This window comes from Ranitomeya imitator, chromosome 9 (assembly GCF_032444005.1).
Source record: "Ranitomeya imitator isolate aRanImi1 chromosome 9, aRanImi1.pri, whole genome shotgun sequence".
NCBI lineage: Eukaryota > Metazoa > Chordata > Amphibia > Anura > Dendrobatidae > Ranitomeya > Ranitomeya imitator.
Window position 1 is genome coordinate 50,070,823 of NC_091290.1, and position 21,503 is coordinate 50,092,325.

General features: G+C 40.3%; 1 protein-coding gene across 1 annotated transcript in view; it reads left to right on the plus strand.

Annotated features, from left to right (window-relative positions):
• Positions 1–21,503, plus strand: part of LOC138648613 (mucin-5AC-like) — a 98,077-nt gene that overhangs the window by 60,805 nt on the left and 15,769 nt on the right. The window contains exons 17-22 of the mRNA XM_069738401.1: positions 5,036–5,200; positions 5,339–5,433; positions 10,779–10,905; positions 12,660–12,915; positions 13,178–13,230; positions 18,356–18,456. Coding sequence (XP_069594502.1) covers positions 5,036–5,200; positions 5,339–5,433; positions 10,779–10,905; positions 12,660–12,915; positions 13,178–13,230; positions 18,356–18,456 — 797 coding nt within the window. The remainder of the gene's footprint in view (positions 1–5,035; positions 5,201–5,338; positions 5,434–10,778; positions 10,906–12,659; positions 12,916–13,177; positions 13,231–18,355; positions 18,457–21,503) is intronic.

Genomic DNA, 21,503 nt, shown 5'->3' on the forward strand with positions numbered 1-21,503 from the left:
TCAATATTTTGTTGCAAATCCTTTGGAGGCAATCACTGCCTTAAGTCTGGAACCCATGGACATCACCAAATGCTGGGTTTCCTCCTTCTTAATGCTTTGCCAGGCCTTTACAGCCGCAGCCTTCAGGTCTTGCTTGTTTGTGGGTCTTTTCGTCTTAAGTCTGGATTTGAGCAAGTGAAATGCATGCTCAATTGGGTTTAGATCTGGAGATTGACTTGGCCATTGCAGAATGTTCCACTTTTTGGCACTCATGAACTCCTGGGTAGCTTTGGCTGTATGCTTGGGGTCATTGTCCATCTGTACTATGAAGCGCCGTCCAATCAACTTTGCAGCATTTGGCTGAATCTGGGCTGAAAGTATATCCCGGTACACTTCAGAATTCATCCGGCTACTCTTGTCTGCTCTTATGTCATCAATAAACACAAGTGACCCAGTGCCATTGAAAGCCATGCATGCCCATGCCATCACGTTGCCTCCACCATGTTTTACAGAGGATGTGGTGTGCCTTGGATCATGTGCCGTTCCCTTTCTTCTCCAAACTTTTTTCTTCCCATCATTCTGGTACAGGTTGATCTTTGTCTCATCTGTCCATAGAATACTTTTCCAGAACTGAGCTGGCTTCTTGAGGTGTTTTTCTACAAATTTAACTCTGGCCTGTCTATTTTTGGTATTGATGAATGGTTTGCATCTAGATGTGAACCCTTTGTATTTACTGTCATGGAGTCTTCTCTTTACTGTTGACTTAGAGACAGATACACCTACTTCACTGAGAGTGTTCTGGACTTCAGTTGATGTTGTGAACGGGTTCTTCTTCACCAAATTAAGTATGCGGCGATCATCCACCACTGTTGTCATCCGTGGACGCCCAGGCCTTTTTGAGTTCCCAAGCTCACCAGTCAATTCCTTTTTTCTCAGAATGTACCCAACTGTTGATTTTGCTACTCCAAGCATGTCTGCTATCTCTCTGATGGGTTTTTTCTTTTTTTTCAGCCTCAGGATGTTCTGCTTCACCTCAATTGAGAGTTCCTTTGACCGCATGTTGTCTGCTCACAGCAACAGCTTCCAAATGCAAAACCACACACCTGGAATCCACCACTGACCTTTTAACTACTTCATTGATTACAGGTTAACGAGGGAGACGCCTTCAGAGTTAATTGCAGCCCTTAGAGTCCATTGTCCAATTACTTTTGGTCCCTTGAAAAAGAGGACGCTATGCATTACAGAGCTATGATTCCTAAACCCTTTCTCCGATTTGGATGTGGAAACTACCATATTGCAGCTGGGAGTGTGCACTTTCAGCCCATATTATATATATAATTGTATTTTTGAACATGTTTTTGTAAACAGCTAAAATAACAAAACTTGTGTCACTGTCCAAATATTTCTGGCCCTAACTGTATATATATATATATATATATATATATATATATATATATATATATGTCAGTAGACACATATATGTATATATATTAATATTTCATCCAGCGCGATATAGCAGAAAGCCGGTAATTCAATTACCGGCTTTTGCTTTCTCCTTCCTAAACCCAACATGATATGAGACCTGGTTTACATACAGTAAACCATCTCATATCCCCATTTTTTTGCATATTCCACACTACTAATGTCAGTAGTGTGTATATGCAAAATTTGGCCGTTCTAGCTAGTAAATTAAAGGGTTAAATGGCGGAAAAAATTGGCGTGGGCTCCCGCACAATTTTCTCCGCCAGAGTAGTAAAGCCAGTGACTGAGGGCAGATATTAATAGCCTGGAGAGGGTCCATGGTTATTGCCCCCCCCCCCTGGCTAAAAACACCTGCCCCCAGCCACCCCAGAAAAGGCACATCTGGAAGATGCGCCTATTCTGGCACTTGGCCACTCTCTTCCCATTCCCGTGTAGCGGTGGGATATGGGGTAATGAAGGGTTAATGCCACCTTGCTATTGTAAGGTGACATTAAGCCTAATTAATAATGGAGAGGCGTCAATTATGACACCTATCCATTATTAATCCAATACTAGTAAAGGGTTAAAAAAAACACACACACATTATTAAAAATTAATTTAATGAAAAAATCACAAAGATTGTTGTATTAATTTATTCTACTCTCAATCCACTCACTGAAGAACCTCGATCTGGAACAAAGTCAAAATAATAAACCAACAATATACATACCTTCCGAGGATCTGTCACGTCCAACGATGTAAATCCATCTGAAGGGGTTAAAATATTTTGCAGCCACGAGCTCCGCTAATGCAGATGCTCATGTCTGCAAAATCCCGGAGAATGAAGGTAAAGTAGGTCAATGACCTATATTTACCTGCATTTGCGGTGAGGCGCCCTCTGCTGGCTGTTCCTAGATCGTGGGAACTTTCCTAGAAAGCTCCCTGGCTCGAGTTCATATGAGGACAACAGCAGAGGGCGCCTCTTATGATCGCCTCTCCCTGCACACTGACCACTGAAACGATCATACAGCATACCTAAAAATTATTTCAAGAGTCAATGGGGCCGATTCATCAAGACTGGTGTAAGTGCACACTCACGCCATGCCAGTCTTACTGCAGTACAAGACGCTGAATGGATTAAGAAGCGCACACCACTTAATAAATTTGGCACATCTTTTGAGTGGAGTGCACTGAGCCAGAAATGTTACTGCCATACAAATGTCTGCATTACATACATGCCATGCATACATGTCTGCCATACAATACTCTCCCTTGCTCCGCCCATTTTTTGGCAGAGCTGATTCAAGCTGGGGTGAAAACATGAAAATTTGCAAAATATATGCTCAACTCTATGTTGGACAAATATTTTCTAATTTTTCAAAGCTGTTATGTCTCTTTTCTGGAATAAGACTATGTGCACACGTTGCGGATTGTATGCATTTTTGCCGCGTTTTTATGCAGTGAAAATGCTGCAAAAATGCCTACACAACACAACCCATTGAATTCAATGGGATTCCACAATGCTGTGCTAATGCTGCGCATTTTTCCGCGGCGGAATCGCATTGCAGAAAAGTACGCAGCATGCTCTTTCTTTGTGCGGAATTGCAGAGATTCTGCACACATAGGAATGCGTTGATCCGCTTACTTTCCGCATGGGGCTATGCCCACCATGCCCAAAGTAAGCAGATCATGTGCGGATGGTACCCGGATGTGGAGGAGAGGAGACTCTCCTCCAGGGACTGGGCACCATATCCTGTGTAGAAAAAAAGAATTAAAATAAAAATAGTTATATACTCACCTTCTGGCGGCCCCCGGATCCAGCCCAGGCCTTAGCGATGCTCCCGGCAGCTCCCAGTGATGCCTTGTAACAATAACCTGTGATGACATAGTGGTTTCGCGTGATGCTACTTCATCTGGGGTTATTGTTGAAAGGCATCACTGGGAACTGGAGCTGGCGGGAGCATCGTAAGGATCGGGAAGACTGCGGTGGCTGCCGGAAGGTGAGAATATCATGATTTTTTAAATTTTGTTATTATTTTTAACATTATATCTTTTTACTATTGATGCTGCTAGAGATCGCTTGGAAAACACTAGCATTCTGCAAGCTATTTACGTTTGCAAAATCTAGTGTTTAGCGGGAAAACGCATGCCAATTCCGCATGCGTATTTCCCGCAGCAGAGAGTTGCAGATTTGCCAGCAAAATTTCAATTCCGGACATGTGCACATAGCCTTAAAGTTGTGATGAATTAGTCCCAAAGAGTCATCTCCAAGATGATTGTTACATATGGTCCATATAGGTCTTCTAAGGATCTTTTTACACTTAGGCCTGTGATGGGGACAAGGGGGCATCCTCTACATCTATAGGAAAGAAAGTTTAATCATAATCATAGACAGATTCTTTACTGTAAGAGCAGTGAGACTATGGAACTCTCTGCCTCCTGATGTTGTGATGGTTTACTCACTACAAAAGTACAAAGGGGGCCTGGATGCTGCTCTTGAAAAATATAATATCACAGGTTACGGGCACTAGATTCTGTGATCGGACGTTGATGCAGGGAGCTAGTCTGATTGCCATATGTGGAGTCAGGAAGGAATTTTCCCTTAATATGTAGATAATAGTGTCTGCCTCATTGTGTTTTTGACTTTTTCTAGATCAGTATGCTAGGCCATAGGTTGAACTTGATGGATTTATGTCTACATTCAACCTCAAAAACAAAGAAACTATAAGTAAAATTAGATAAAAAAGAACATGTTTCATTCATAGAATCATAGAATCATAGAATGGTAGAATTGGAAGCAACGTCCTGGGTCATCTGTTTCAACCCCCCAGGATTCACTAAATCTGTCCAGCCTCCATTTGAAGACTTCCATAAAAGGAGAACTCACCACCTCCCGTGGCAACCTGTTCCATTCATTGATCACCCTAACTGTCAAAAAGTTTTTCTAATATCTAATCTGTGTCTCCTCTCCTCCCATTCAGTTTTATCCCATTGCTTCTAGTCTTTCCTTGTGCAAATGAAAATAAAGATGATCCTTCTACAATGTGACAGCCCTTGAGATATTTGTAGACAGCTATTAAATTTCCTCTCTGTCTTTGTTTTTGCAAGCGAAACATTCCCAAATCCTGTAACCGTTCCTCATAGGACATGGTTTGCAGACCGGTCACCATTCTGGTCGCTCTTCTCTGAACTTGCTCCAGTTTGTTGATGTCTTTTTTAAAATGTTGTGCCCAAAACTGGACACAGTATTCCAGATGAGGTCTGACCAAAGAGGAGTAGAGGGCAATAATGACTTCACGTGATCTAGACTGTATGCTTATGTTAATACAGCCCAGAATTGCATTTTCTTTTTTGCTGCTGCATCACACTGTTGACTCATGTTCAGTTTATGATCTATTAGTATACCCAAGTCTTTTGTTTTGTTTAGTAAATAAACTATTATTATTATTTACGCGATCCATTCGCTTTTAAAAGGAGAAATTATGGGGCTGAACCTTGGCTTTGCCTAGTTGATGCAGCTTCAAATGCAACATGTACAAATCTATAAGTCAGGTCCTGTGTACGTTAAACAGGAATCTTACTCTCTGATCAACAGGTCTCTGTGGAGATTTCAACAACATCCGGACTGATGATTTCCGAGCTGCCAATGGTGTTCTGGAAGGAACAGCTTCTGCTTTTGCCAACTCATGGAAGAGTTTTGGAAACTGTGCTGATGTTAAGGACAGTTATGAGAATCCATGCTCACTTAGCATGGAGAATGGTATGTAGACCAGAAATCTACCATGAGCCGAACTCATTCTTTAATTCGCATGCTACTACTTGCTCCTCAGCATTATGTATTTTACAAATATTTGAAAATTCATAAAAAGTAGATAAAATGTAATTTTGATTCCTGCAGAGAGGTTTGCCCAGCACTGGTGTTCTCTGCTCTTGGACAGCAATGGACCATTTGCACCTTGTCATACAACTGTGAATCCAACAATATATCAAACTGTAGGTGAAGAATATTTTTGCTTTGAGTTTACTATGTATTTAAATGTTGTTAGCTCCTTCTTGCCATATGATTTTGCTTTTGTTGATTTCTGTCTACGGTTTAAACATTTTTGATCATTGCAATAGGCACTAACCCCTTAACGTCCGCCTATACGCCTTTTAATTGTGGTCATTAAGAGTACTTATTCCTCAGCGCCGCTTTTTAATGGTACTGAGGAATAAGAGAATAAAAGCAGCGTTTCCTGCGGGTGTCAGCTGTATATGACAGCTGACACCCTGCAGTATCGGACCGGACTGTTTTTTTTGACCAATTGGGGCCCCTTAAATACCACTGTCAATCGTGACAGCTGTATTTAAGTTGTTACAAGGGGTTCGCGAGACCCCCTTAGTAACCATCAGACCCCCACAATGAGAATCACAGATCCTGATGGTTACTATGGTACGTGGAGGTCATGTGATGACTCCAGAGTATGGTAACCCATGAGATCCAGCAATAAACTGGGTTTCACAGGCTGAGTCAGTGAGTGTCAGTGAGACACTAACTGCTCTCATGCACTGCTGTACATGAGTACAACAGTGTACGAGAGCAGTGATCAAAGTAAAAATCATACATGTCCCATAGAGAAAAAGTGCAAAAAAAATAAAATATATAAAAGAGTAAAGAAAGCACTCAAAAATGTGAACATAAATCACTAAAATCCATTTCATCACTCAAAATGCAGCCTTTCTGATAAAACAAAAAATGTGCACATAATTGGTATTGCCGCGTCCGTAATGACATGCTCTCTAAAACTCACATGTTATTTATTCCGTTTAGCAAATGCCATAAAAAAAATTAAAAACACAAGAAAAGTGTTGCTTTTTCATCATAGTGACTCACAAAAAAGTGAATAAAAAGCGATCAAAAACTCATATGCAAAAAAAAAATGGTATAAATGAAAACACCAAACATCCCTAAAAACACAAGCCCTAATATGGATCATTCGACAAAAAAAAGAAAAAGGAACAGCTCTCAGAATAGGACAATGCAAAAACAAATTCATTTTGCTAAAATATTGTTTTTAGTGTGTAAAAGTAGCAAATCATAAAAAAACTATATAAATCTGGTATCGCTGTAATCGTGCCGACTCGACGAACAAATCGGTCTTATCACTTTTACTGCACTGTGAGCAACGCAAAAAAATAAAAAAGCAATTACAGAATTGCTGGCTTTTGTTCATTCTGTGTCTGAAAAATTTGAATAAAAAGCAATTAAAAAATATTATGTACCCCAAACTGGTACCAAAAAAATTTGCAACTCGTCCCGCAAAAAATAACCCCTCATACAGCTCTGGTTGCCAAAAAAAAAAAGTACAGCTCTGAGAATATGGAGACAAAAAAACACTTTTTACAAAAAAGTATTTTTATTATGTGATAGCAGCAAAACCTAAAAAAATGTAAATCTGGTATTGCTGTAATCGCACAAACCAGAATAATAAATCCGCCTCATCACTTATAGTTCACCGCACGGTGAACAGCGCAAAAATAAAAATAACTATTCTTGTACTGTTGTCTATTTGCTCATTCTACCTCCCAAGAATTGGAATAAGGATCGGCTCACATTTATCTTGTACACTCCACTGAGCTCTTATAACAGGGGTTTCCGTGTAAATTCCCCAAAACTGCGATTGAGACAAAACCCCGACAGAACCAAAAACTTATGTGGCAGATGGAGTCATTTTAGATGTCTTTTTAGCGCACAAGTGTGGGCGGCCACAGATCTTTGCACGCATAAAAAGATGGAGACTGCCGAAGCAGACACCAAACGGAGTATGAAGTGTCTCCATCTGCCTCATGGTGGCTCCTTCCGGGGCTTCATCTAAATCGCAGTTTTATGGGATTTACACGGAAACCCCCACTTAAGTGCTCAGTGTAGAATACAAAAATGTGATCCAGCCTTATATTGGAAGAGATCAAAAAATATTATATACCTCAAATGTTACCAATAAAAACCCTAATTTATCCCGCACAAAAACCAGCTCCGACTCAGGATCATCATCTGTCACTGGAACTATAGGGAGTTCCCACATTACCGGTAGAAAAAAGACTCTGGAAAAGTGATATAGCTCCTGCCCCCTCAAATAAAATCCAGTGAATTATGCTCTCTCAAATCCAAATGTCCCCCTTCTGAGCCCCACTGTGCCTAAGCCACACTAAGAGGCCATATATTTGGCATTATTTTAATGGAGAGAAGGCACTTAATTTATGAGTGCATATTGCTGTAAGCACAAGTTGGGCACAATGTATGGGGGCACTACAATATATGGGGGCTCTACACTGTATGGGCGTACAATGTATGGGGACTAGACTGGCAGATTTTCAATTCTCCAGAATAAAGCACATCGTTGATGTTACAAAATGGTCATTGCAGCCATAGATGAATTCATTGAGAGGTGCAGTTTCTACAATGGGGTCATTTTTGGAGGGTTTCTGTCACATTCTGAGCTAGGCAAATATCACCAGCAAACTATTCTAGCAAAAGTTGTGGTTCAAAAGCCAAATAGCGCTCCTTCCTTCTCAGCGATGACGTGTGGCCTAACAAGTCATTTCTGGCAACATATGGGGCAGCACTGCATTTGGGAGAAATCGTGCAATAAATTGTGGGGTCTAATTTCACATATTAACCCTTGTGTACCTGACAAATTTGCAGCTAACACAAAAATTTCATTTTTACCACTAGAATTTCATATTTCCATGTCTCAATGTCACAAAATTTTGTGAGGCACCTACAGGTTCAAAATACTCACTAAACTCCATAGATGAATTCCTTGAGGGGTCTAGTTTCCAAAATGGGGTCAATTCTGGGGGTTTCTGCTGTTTTCACATGTCAGGGGCTCTTCAAATGTGACATAGAACTCACAATCTATCCCAAGCAAATAGTGCTCTTTCCTTGACCGCGTATGGCAAATACTGCTTCTTACGTTGCAACCTCCATCCTGAAACCAATCCGTAAAAAAATGTCACCCCCTTTAAATAAAAACACTACCATTTATATTCTCTGCATACATTTTGGCCACAGCAGCCAATTTTATTAGCAAACAATAACATAACAATAAATATTAATACAATCTGAATGTAAATATGAGAGGAGGGTTCTTGGAGCTAAAAGATCTGGCTTTTATATCTGACAAATACAAGCGAACCTCGACCACCATGTTACCCTCAGCCATCCATCACCAGCTTGAGGGCACCATACATCTCCTTCCAGGAAGACTAACCACCAAAAGCTCCCGGGGTAAAACCCCGTCCAGAGCCCATAACCAAATGCCAGATCAACCCCACACAATTTCCAACTGCTTGGAATTTACTTACAATTCCTTCTTCTGACCAATCAGCGTCAACTCCAAGAATCCTACCCCCACCAACCTTGCCACTGTGATGAGAAACACCAAATATATAAATATATATGCAATACCAAATGGTCATCTTTTTTATAATTAACCCCTGCCCTCTTGCTAAATACAAAACCAGGAAAGGAAGGATGGGTGGGTTTTCTTGCCTTGGCTTCCAGACTAGAATGGCGGTTTTCCGGCACTTTCCATAAACTACTCCTCCAGCCCCCTTAAAACTCCTCCCCCTACCACCACCCAACCAATCACATCCTCCTTCTCATCCAGGTTCAAAACCTCCCCGGCCAATCGAAGTCATGGGGTGCTTTCGTATAGTTACGCCCTACTCCCGCCCCATCTTTCCTAGCTCTGCCATGTGCCCAAGCAGAAGTTTTTGATCACATATGGGGTATTGTCGCATTCGGTACAAATTACACAACAAACTATGGGGTCCATTTTCTCCTATTATCCATTGTGAAAATTACTAAGTTTAGGACTAAAACAACATTTTCGTAAAAAAAAAAAACTGAAAATTTTCATATGACTACCTAATATTATCAAATTCTGTGTAGTACCTGTGGGTTCAAATTGCTCACTGCACCCCTGGATAAAATCCTTGAGGGGGCGTAGTTTCCAAAAATGGGTCACTTGTGTTTTTTTCATTGTTTAGGCAAATCAGGGGCTCTCCATATGCAACATGATGCCCGCAGACCATTCCATCAAAGTCTGCATTCAAAAACATTGCACTTTCCTTCCGAGCCAAGCCGTGCACCCAAACAGAAGCTGCACAACTAATTTTTTTGGTCCTTTTCTCCTGTTACCCTTGTGAAAACAAATAATTTGGGGCTAAAAGTACATTTTTGTTGGTAAAATGTGTTTTTTTTTTTTTCATGGGTCTATATTATAAAATTCTGTGAATCACCTGGGGGTTCATCACACATCTATATAAATTCCCTAAGGGGTCTACTTTCCAAAATTGGGTCACTTGTGGGGGGTTCCACTGTTTAGAAATATTAGGGGCTCTACATGGCATCCACTTGTGATTCTAGCGGTTTTTGTGCTTAAAAAGTCAAACTGTCCTCCTTCCTTTCCAAGCCCTTCCGTGTGCCCAATCAGTGGATTTCCCCCACATATGGGGTATTGGCATAACCAGGGGAAATTGCACAGAAATATTTAGGGTCCAATTTCTCCTGTTACCCTTGTGAAAATATCAAATTCGGAGCTAAAGTAAATTTTTTGTGAAAAAAAGTTAAATATTCATTGTTTCCTTCCACATTGTTTTAGCTCCTGTGAAGCGCGTCAAGGGTTAATACACTTCTTGAATATGTTTTTGAGTACCTTGGGGGTGAAGTTTTTAGAATGGTGTCACTTTGGGGTATTTTCTGTCATATAGGGCCCCCAGAGTCACTTTAAATGTGACGTGATCTTTAAAAAAAATGGTTTTGTAAATTTTGTTGTAAAAATGAGAAATCGCTGGTTGATTTTAACCCTTACAACTTCCTAGCAAAAAAATTATGTTCCAAATTTTGTGCTGATGTAAAGTAGACATGTGGAAAATGTTATTTATTAACTATTTTGTGTGACATAACTCTCTGATTTAAGGGCATAAGAATTACAAGTTTGAAAATGGCAACCTTTTCAAATTCTTTGCCAAATGTCCGATATTTTGACAAATAAACGCAAGTCAAATCAAAGAAATTTTTACCACTGTCATAAAGTACAATATTTCCTGAAAAAACTGTCTCAGAATCAGTGGGATCCATTAAAGCGTTCTAGAGTTGTTACCACATAAAGTAAAACTGGTCAGAATGCAAAAATTTGACTTGGTCATTATGGTGAAAATTGGTTCGGTCACTAAGGGGTTAATAAACTAATAAACTAATAAATATTCAAAACATTGTCGTTTATGTACAGTATAGTCAGGCACGTAAGTGACAGTGTCTAAATTGACTCAGCTTTGTCAATGACTTCTCACAGAACTGTATGTATGACAGCTGTAACTATGAAAAGAGCGAGGACAGTGTATGTGCAGCATTAGGATCCTATGTACGGGCCTGTGCCGCGGAGGGAGTGATCCTAGAACAGTGGAGAGATGCCATCTGTGGTAAGTATAGAACCTTACTATATCTTCATATCACTATTTTTTACAGGAAATTATAAATGAAAGGATCGGTCAAATTTACCTGAAAATTTGATTTGTGGAAAAGTTAACATCCATGAATTTAATGACAGAAAAAATGACGACCAGCGGCTGACATTGCCAAATCCACTCGGATTTGAAGGGAAATTTGTATTTGTTGAATGCAGATTTGAGTAAAATTCAATCCCACTCAAATTTATTCATAAAAAATGAAGGAAAACATCTGCAAGCAGTTTGTATGTTCTCCCCGAGTTTGGGTGGGTTTCCTCCGGGTTCTCCGGTTTCCTCCCCCATTCCAAAGACCTACTGATAGGGACTGTAGATTGTGAGCCCCAGTGGGGGCAGTGATGATTGTGTGTGTAAAGCGCTGTGGAATATGATAGCGCTATATAAAAATAAAGATTATTATAATTAAATACTAACCATTGCAGAATGTGAGCCGAGTTAAACCTAGCCCTGAATTTAAGGAAATTGCTTCATGACTAGTGTTGAGCGATACCGTCCGATACTTGAAAGTATCGGTATCGGATAGTATCGGCTGATACCCGAAATGTATCAGATATCGCCGATACTGATATCCGATACCAATACAAGTCAATGGGACACCAAGTATCGGAAGGTATCCTGATGGTTCCCAGGGTCTGAAGGAGAGGAAACTCTCCTTCAGGCCCTGGGATCCATATTAATGTGTTAAATAAAGAATTAAAATAAAAAATATTGATATATTCACCTCTCCGGCGGCCCCTGGACATCACCGCGGGTAACCGGCAGGCTTCTTTGTTTAAAATGAGCGCGTTTAGGACCTGAGAATGACATCGCGGCTTCTGATTGGTCGCGTGCCGCTCATGTGACCGCCACGCGACCAATCAGAAGCCGCGATGTCATTCTCAGGTCCTAAATTCCTAGAATGAGGAGTTAGTGCCTGAGAATGACGTCGCGGCTTGTGATTGGTCACGTGGCGGTCACATTTATTTTAATTCTTTATTTTACACATCACTATGGATCCGATACCGATTCCCGATACCACAAAAGTATCAGAACTCGGTATCTGAATTCCCATACCGCAAGTATCGGCCGATACCCGATACTTGCGGTATCGGAATGCTCAACACTATTCATGAACTAAATAAGGCAGATGCTAATTGCCCCATATCAGGAGGAAAAAAAAAAGAAATTTTACAAAAATTATTGGAATTGAGATTCCCAGTAGTGGTCCAAACCTGTCTTTTAAAAAAAAAACAGCGGAAAAAGGTTTAGAACTCTGTGCAAAAGTTGCATATACGTAGTAAAATGTATTTCCAAATTTGAGGGTTGAAAATTTGCAGGGTTTTATCACAAAAGTAAAGTTGATTACATGTTAATATATATTGTCCCTATGTTGAAAAAAAAATAATAGAGGTGAAGCCTGGATTAAATAATGAACTTTTAATGTAAATCATGCACGTTTTTCCACTGAATTTCTGCAGGATTTGTGCAAAAATTTTCAGTAGACTTTTTTCGTAGAAAATTTAGGTACATGCTAACATGCCATGCGTCAAGTCTCGGGAGGAATTGTAACATAAAGTTATCATTAACAGGGACATTTTTTTCAGGTTTTCAAGAAAGTCTTCAGTTGGACTCCTTTCTGTATATAATCTCTGACACAATTAATCCATGGGTCAATGTGACATTTACGTATCGCAATTACTAATACAGCCATCTCTATTTTCTAATTCAAGATAAATATACAAAGAAATGCTCGAAGAACAGCACCTATCACTACTCCATTAGAACTTGCCAGAAAACTTGTCGCTCACTGAGTGAACCGGACCCCAGCTGCAAATTCAAGTTTCCTTCTGTTGACGGCTGTGCTTGCCCAAGTGGAACCTACCTTGATGACAGCGGAGCCTGCGTTCCTGCTAAGCAATGTCCCTGTTACTACAAAGGATCAATAGTGTTACCAGGAGAGGTCATTTATGACTACGGAGCAATGTGGTAAGTAAACACATCAAGTCAGATGATCCCTATATGTTGCTGCCAGTATTATTTACGTAGAAAATGTGGTTGGCGACTTTGTAACACGTTAACTAAATGAAATTTGCATTGAAGTTAAATTGATCTCAAGGGATTCACGCTTCTTGTCTCTAACTGGTGTTTTTGTACCTTTTTTTCCCTAAATTGACCTAATTGAAAAATCCCATATCTACAAAAATAAATTAAGAAAATAAAAACTATGTGTTCATGTTCTTCATTTCAGCACATGCCAAAGTGGCAGACTATACTGCATTGGCAAAGTACCAATTCATACAGGTAACAAAATATACATTTTTTCAGTTTCTTGTGGTTGACCGGTGCATTGTATGTTACATAGCAATGGTTGTGTGATATTGTAAATATATGTATGGTTTAGTCCAGTGTTCCCCAACTTCGGTCCTCAAGAGCCACCAACAGGTCATGTTTTCAGGATTTCCTTAGTATTGCAAAGGTGATAATTGCATCACCTGGACAGGCAATAATTCCATCACCTGGGCCATACTAAGGAAATCCTGAAAACATGACCTGTTGGTGGCTCTTGAGGACCGGAGTTGGGGAACACTGGTTTAGTCGATCAAAAGTGGTGCACTCTAAATGCAAGGATGGTGCTCAAAGGAAAATGGAGTAATATAATATAGAACAATGACCATCAGCACTCAAGAAGTTCTGTTTCAAAATAATATCCAATTTAATTCATAGCCGACATAATAGGATATACAGACATCAATCCATTCAAAGTTTCGGCATCATTGCCTTTATCAAGGGTGTCTGTAAGAGGTATCCGCCAGCGTGCTCCTGGTGCTTCAATGCGGTATGGTGAGAACAGTGCCTGGTTGCAATATTTAAGTACATCTCCTATGCTTTAATGGGTATTTGTCGGCGAACCCCCGATGCTAAGGTGCGGTGTGATGTATATCCTATTATGTCGGCTGTGAATTAAATTGGAAACTATTTTGAAACAGAACTTCTTTGTGACTTATTGAGTGCCGAAGGTCAGCGTTCTATGGTAAATATATGTATACCTAGAGATGAGCAGATCATTTCACATTAAAATTATCCAGCTGCGCCAAATTTTCTCCATTGGTAGAGAGAGAACTCAATCCTAAAAATGTTGAGTTTGATTTAATGAAATTCGACTCAAACGTGATCCTCTGCAGGTTAATCTACTCATCTCAATGTATAACCTTTAAAGAGAACCTGTCAGCTGGATTTTGCCAAGTGAACTAATCTATCAGCAAATATTCATAAAGGTTTATTAAAGTAAAATGTCCCGGAAGAAGGCTGGTGCCAAAACGAGCGTCGGGACCAGGCAGCACGTTTTTAGGTAAACAATGCCCTTTTGACTAATTGATTTTCTGTTTCTGATATGCATCCCCTCTTAAACAGCACCTTACACTAACGATCTTACAGCAGGGCATGCACTAAAGCACTTTGTTTCTATTAGCACGATTATCACAGTTTTTTGCGCAGTTAAGTCTATTTTCTTAGCTGTTTTTGCACCTTTGAACTGTTACTCTTTTTTGGCACCTTATTATTATTCATTTTTGTATCACTTGATTTTTTAGATTCATTTTGGTGGCATTTAATATTTTATATCACTGTTTATGGTGCTTTGTTAGGGTATACATTTTTTATGAATCATACATATATTTATTATTGGTATTATTAAATTTTGATTGGGCATATTTATTTTATTTCCTCCTAATAATTTTATAAAATGTGCGCCATCATTTCAATTCAGCTGTTATTTATTTTTTTACTATGTTTATTTTGTTACTTTAATAAACCTTTATGAACATTATCCATACTTGTCTATATTGCACAAATTTCTTTATATGATCTCAATTTATTATTGTGCTTGACATACATTTTTCTATACAGTTTATTCAATTTCTGATAATAATCTATCAGCAGGTCTAAATACTCAATCTGCACATGTGCCACCTGCTGTGTACAGAGGACCAGTGCGAGAGAGGGCACAGAAGAAGACATTATATATTTTAATGCATTGGTGGCACAATGAGATTGAACTTGTTCTCTTTTTAATGATAAGACCTTCTCTAGAGTCAGTGTCTCAGTATGTGTGGGGACAGTTTTCACATTTACCAGAGACACTTACACATGCATTCAAATGAATGGGATAACCTTAATGACATCGCCACTAGCAACGTGAGAAATTTCATGAAGGTTACCACAGTTCATCAGCCGGCTCACACTGAACTGAGCATGGGAACACTGGCAGTGGCCAGCGGTAACCTCTATGAGGTTACCTCTCATCACTGAAGCTGTGTCCCAAACTCAGCTTAGTGTGTCCTGGATTCATGGCCAAGGGGTCACATCATGCCACTGTTCAGCCATGCAATCCAAATGTAGCAGAGCAAAGAGTTCTTCGTGGGACAAATGGATTGTTGTCGGACAGGAGAGGAATATTTAATTTTAATTTTGACAATAATAAATTGGAAAAAGAGGGTGTGGTGTATATTTCAAATAAAGGTGTCTGTGTCTATTTTTCAATTAAAGGACTGTATTCTTGCTGTGTATTTTTTACAATATGACTATGGGGTTAGTAATGGGGGCGTCTTAAAGACGCCTCTCCATTACTAACCTCTGGGCTTGATGTCAGCAGCCATAAAAAAGCTGACATCAACCCCAACCCCATTATCCCACTTGTCACAGCACTAGGGCAAGTGGGAAGGGTGAGTCTAAGCACCAGATTTGGCAGATCTTATGGATGCCCCATTTCTGGGACGTTTGATAGCTGGTGTTGTTAGCCTGGGAGAGGTGCCAATATCCCTGGCCCCTTTCCAGGCTATTAATATTGGCACACAGCTGTTTGTTTACCTTTGCTGGTCAGAGTTTGTAGCGGGACAATTGGTCATTTTTTTCTGGGGTCCCCTGTAAACTAACCAGTAAAGACTATGCAAACAGCTGTAAGCTGTTATTAACAGCTTGGGAACCTTTTAGGATATTGTCCCCTGTCCCAGATTATTAACATCAGCCCCCAGCTGTGGGCTTTCCCTCTGCTGGTTTTTAAAATTACAAGAGAACCCATGCCATTTTTTAAAATTATTTATTCTACACACGATGTTCACAGCGAGTGCTGAATACATCTCCCATCATTGTTGCCTGGTCTCGCTGAGCTCAGGGAGAGCAGGTGACAATTAATCGAACTGTCTTCAGCACCCAGTGCATGGGAACCGTGCGAACTGTACCACTTTTCTCAGGCTCCGGCAAGTGTTGCACTGATGCGGCACACAAACTGCACATGTATCTAACATACGGACACACAGACATAGCTATCTCTGGTACTGGCTTTTGAAATTCTCAATAAGTTTGATGTGTCACATGACCCTCTTCCCCCCTTAGGAAAAAATTAAGTTGGATCAAAAATGGCTGACTTCAAAATGGCCGCCATAGTCACAACCCATCTTTAAAAGTTTTCCCCTCCCATATACTTATCTGCCACAAACAGGAAGTTGATATCCTTCAGACGGAACCTTAAAACTCATCTCTTCAGGAAAGCCTACAGCCTGCACTGACACCGCTGCTGCCTCACCAACACCGGAGCTACCGCCTCACCAACACCGGAGCTACCGCCTCACCAACACCGGAGCTACCGCCTCACCAACACCGGAGCTACCGCCTCACCAACACCGGAGCTCCTGCAACCTTCAACCTACTGTCTCCTTCCCCATAATCCTGTAGAATGTAAGCCCGCAAGGGCAGGGTCCTCGCCCCTCTGTATTAGTCCGTCATTGTTAGTTTGTTTACTGTATGTGATATTTGTAACTTGTATGTAACCCTTTCTCATGTACAGCACCATGGAATCAATGGTGCTATATAAATAAATAATAATAATAATAATAATATCACCAACCATTCCCATTTTATTTAGGTGTATCCATATACATGACCCACCCTGTGCAAAATAGATTCCTTCAATGCAGGTGTCACTAATCACAGGGGGGATATTTTTGATTATCCCACCGCTGCCACCAATATGTCATGAACCGGAGTTGTTTGGTTGCCCCCAGTTCTTTTCTGAAGGGAATTTATCTATATCCCACTTCCCAGTTACGGTTTGGAACTTGCAGCTCTCTGGCGCCACCCTTACCCTCAGGTCAGAGAGGGAACCGCACCTAAGATAATTAGTCACAAGAAAGGCTGCCTTGCTATGTACTGGCTAATGGGCACACTGCAGCGAGGGTGATATAACTATTCCTGCTCAGGCGGGAAAAATAATTATCAGTGCTGTCCGTCTCTGCCAGTTCTCCCAACAGCTCAGGACACTTCCGCTGCCACCAGCTCCTATTTCTTATTTAATAACAGGTCAGGAGCCAACCCAATTAGTAGCAATGGCTTAGGTCAGAGGCTTTAGGGTAAGCTTTAGATGAAGGAAAACAACGCTAGCAAATATTATAACTTTTATGCCAAAAAAAAGATTAGGCAGTGTTTACAAAAGTATATAAAATATATTATAAAATGAGACAATTGTATATACAGACAATTACAAAATAAAAAGGGATTAAAGGAAGAAAAACACAGATGCTTAAGTCATTTCATAGCAGACCATGCGGTGCGGGGGAAGAAAAAAACTAGTGCAAAATGAGCTCCCACTATCTTATACCTGTGCCCAAAACCAAGGCACTTCCACTGTGCTGACCTCACTAGGTGGCTGAGTACTCCCCTTTCTGAAAGTTATGAAATCCTTCTATTACCCATTACTCTTAGGGTGAACCTCGTAAAAGAAAGACAAAATTATCATTATGCTCAATATGACACAGGGGTTCATTTAAGTCCATACACAGCTTGGCTATGAGCCTCGGTTAAGCAGAAATGCGTTTCTCGATTTCTGCTAAATACTGAGCTCCCAAAACCCACCAGATGGGGGCCCTGTCCCTGCAGTTTCCAGAAATATGAACTGCCTATTTCTGTGAATATCCTGTGTTGATATATTTGGTCTTATAGGACCACTGTAGCTAAACAAAGGGATTGCCATGTGTTGCTACTCTTTACTTTCCGTTTCACAGCTGCATGCAGGCGGGAGGGGGGAATGGTTTAGAATTACACCGAGCTGGCAGGCAGAGGAGAAGTGTATTCACCCACAGGCAGCTGGGGAAGAGAGATGGGGTCAGAAAGTCCACAGCGTGTATCTGTACACAGATCTAATGGATGTAGCAGAGCTCAGTGTGCGTGATAATATAGAATCAAATACATCGTATTCCTGACAGTAGGTATCATTTTAATCAGTATGAAAGTACAAATATGACCATGCCTGTTGTTTAGTTGGCAAAATCCTGCTGACAGGCGCTCTTTAAATGTTGTCACAACATCTTTCAGTACCTAATATACCATTGTCACATTTAGGACTGTGCAGTCTCATATCGCTTCATCTTTTTAGTGTGCCCAACAAATATGGTTTATTTTGACTGTGCCAATGCTTCCGTGGGAGAAAAAGGAGCTGAATGTCAGAAGACTTGTCAAACTCTGGACTTAGAATGTGTAAGTAACTGATATTATAAACTATGAAGTTAAAAGTGATCGTGAAGCCCGATGGCAAATTTTGGAACAGAGTTCCAACTCATCAATAACTCCTTAGTAACATATGAGATAGGAACCTGACAACAAAAGGTTTTCCTATTATTACTTTACTTTCACAGACAACTAGTAATGAGGAAATAATAAAAAGTCCATGACTCAGAAAAAAAAGCAATTGCTTATTTTCAGATTCGTTTTTGACCTTTGATTAAATAGTTTTTGGGAGGGGAAGTAGTAAAAAATCTTTTTCTTTCATTAAAATATTTTAAAAAAGGTAAAAATAATTTTGAAAAAAAATCATGAAGCAATAACTTATTTTAGCAGCACATGAAAACAATACTGAAAAATGTTTGGGTAAAAGAGCAGTAAACATTTGTTGAGGGGAAAAAACTACATTTCTCGGAGAGATCGTGGACTGTAAAGAAGCATTAGTTTATTGTAGCCAACTATGAGAATTTTAAAAAATTATATTTTTCTATTTTGGCAGTGGTAATGTTTACTAATAATATTGAGAGAAAACTAGTTTTTGGTCTGTGAAACAACATGATAAAAGTAGCCAAAGCTTATTTAAGTTGTTATTTCTGTTCAAAAAATTAGAAATAAATGAATTGTCCTTAGTCAAAAATTACTCATACTGATGAGTGGCACTTCTAAGTAGTCAAAATTGCACCAGGAAGGTTTATTTGCCCAATTATAGGTGCCCATGTGCAAGAAAATAGAAGTGACAAATTAGATTAGATAAAATTAATGAATTATATTTATACATGATTAAAACAATAACATAAGTAAAATTCAGGAATAAAGGTGCTAGGAAAAAAAGGGGACACTGGAAAAAACTCTCATGGGATATATATAAATATAGCAGCGAGGATATCAATTAATATACAGCCAACAAATAGTAATTAATAGTCCAAAACGAAAGTGCCTGTGCTTAAAGAGTATATCTCAGTTGCATACAACCTTATTATATCATAAGGATCCCTTTGTTACCAATAGCATCCAACAATCAGGCATATAAGTAATCCATTGCAAAAATCAAGCCTATGGTGTTAGGGCTAGCGGAACGCACCAAATAATTAGAAGGATGCTATAAGGTGCGTTCGCAGCCCGGGGTCCACCGCGCAGAGATGGAACCTGCTGCTGAGTAATGATGGACTTTATGGCGGTATAATGTGGATACACACACAGGGGTTAGCTTCACCCGGTATGAAGGAAGCGAACCCTGTTGCATCACAGGGCCGCAGTACCGCACAAAGGGCGCAAGCAAAGAGTCACAGAATTCTGTCTCAAGACTCAGGGAAAGAGTTCCTCTAGACCTCTTGCGCTCGACACCGCTACTGAGGTGTCAGAGATATACAGAAATAATAATTTAATGCACAAGAGTGCGTGCAGTGCCGCTCTGGCGGATGCAACTAACCCCCCAGACTTGGGCCAGGAAAGTGGTCTATTAACGCACGGCGCCGCACTGACAGTCACTGCTATGAGACGCTGTATCGTGTGCTAGCTATGCGGAATAGCACTGTCAGGAGCTAGGTAGCTTCCACCATTTGCGATCAGTCAACAACACTAGGGATGGGAATGATTTGGAGCTTTCATCCATCGACTGGCATACATCCACACACACATACATTAATACAGTTATACTAGCGCATGGCCGTGTGGCCATGCGAACCTTTTATAGCGGAAGCTCTCCAGGACCTTCCTAGTGGTCCAATAGGAGCTGCTACAGGGCTTGAACATGTGACCCCCGACTTCCAATGAGAAGTCATCCCTTGAGCATGCTCAGAAGAAGAAAAGCAGGACTTAGTCCCAGGGACGCATGCCCGCCGCTGAACAGTACTGGTTACTATGGCTGAGCCTGGAAGGACAGCAGTAACCAGCCGCACAGCATCAGCTTGAGCCAGACGCTGGGACCGATGTCTCTGCTGAGCAGGCTCCACTGCGGCTGAAGGAGAATGGGAGACCGCAGCAGAGATGGTTCAAGATTCCCCCTGTGCAGCGGCGGGAACTCGACATGTAACATATGGTATCTAAATAGTAACCCAGGGATCTCAAAACTCAAAGGCAACTAAAGAAATGGCATATAAGTGTATTGTTTGCAATGGCCCACAAGGTGGGGCCAGACCAAAATAATAAAGTGCTGCTTGAAGTTAAGAGGGCTCTCAATTACAATAGTGCATATTGTGGTCAGATAAGTGTCTAAGACCTACTATGATAATGGAAGAAGTAAGCCCATTATGAAGATAACCCCCTGCGAAAGAGTGATATACCTCAGATTGTTACGGCTGTTGTTTTGGAGAGTGTGCAGGAGAGATTCCGCCTCCGGCCCCGACGCGCAAATTTTGCACTGCTTCTTTGGGGGATGTGACAGTTGCCTGACCGCGATATGCACTATTATATTGACAGTTTTTTTCAGCCTCTCATTTTTTCCTAGCACCTTTTTCCTGATTTTTTTCTTATGTTATTGTTTTAATCGTGTATAAATAAAATTCATTAATTTCATGTAATCTAATTTGTCACTTCTATTATTTTGCACAACGACGCTGTTGTAAAAATTGTATAATTCCTTATTTACTACTGCATAAAGACAATGCAATCCTAGATAAAACAATCTTCCCAAATGTCTCCCTTTTTTGCAATGAGCAACAAGTTTGATTTTTGAAATGAGAATAACAATATCTTTTTAATAGTCTGTCCAAAAATTATCCCTTTTTAGGATCAGCAACAGATTTGTTGTATGGATAGTGAAGAAGAAAGGGATTTTTAACAGCCATCCAAAATTATACATTTTGGAGAGCAGTTCCAGGTTTCTTATATTTACATTGAGCAGGGTAGGATTCCTAGAAGCATTGCCGTTACGATATAGAGCCCAATGGACAGGCAGGAGATGTGTGGCTGTCTAGGAAAGCTCTGATTTTGTTTATCATTTTAAGGCTTTCTATTCATATCTGTATGGCAAAGCTGTGAGCTTTGGCATTTTCTCACCCTCCAGATTCACCTCAAAATGGCTG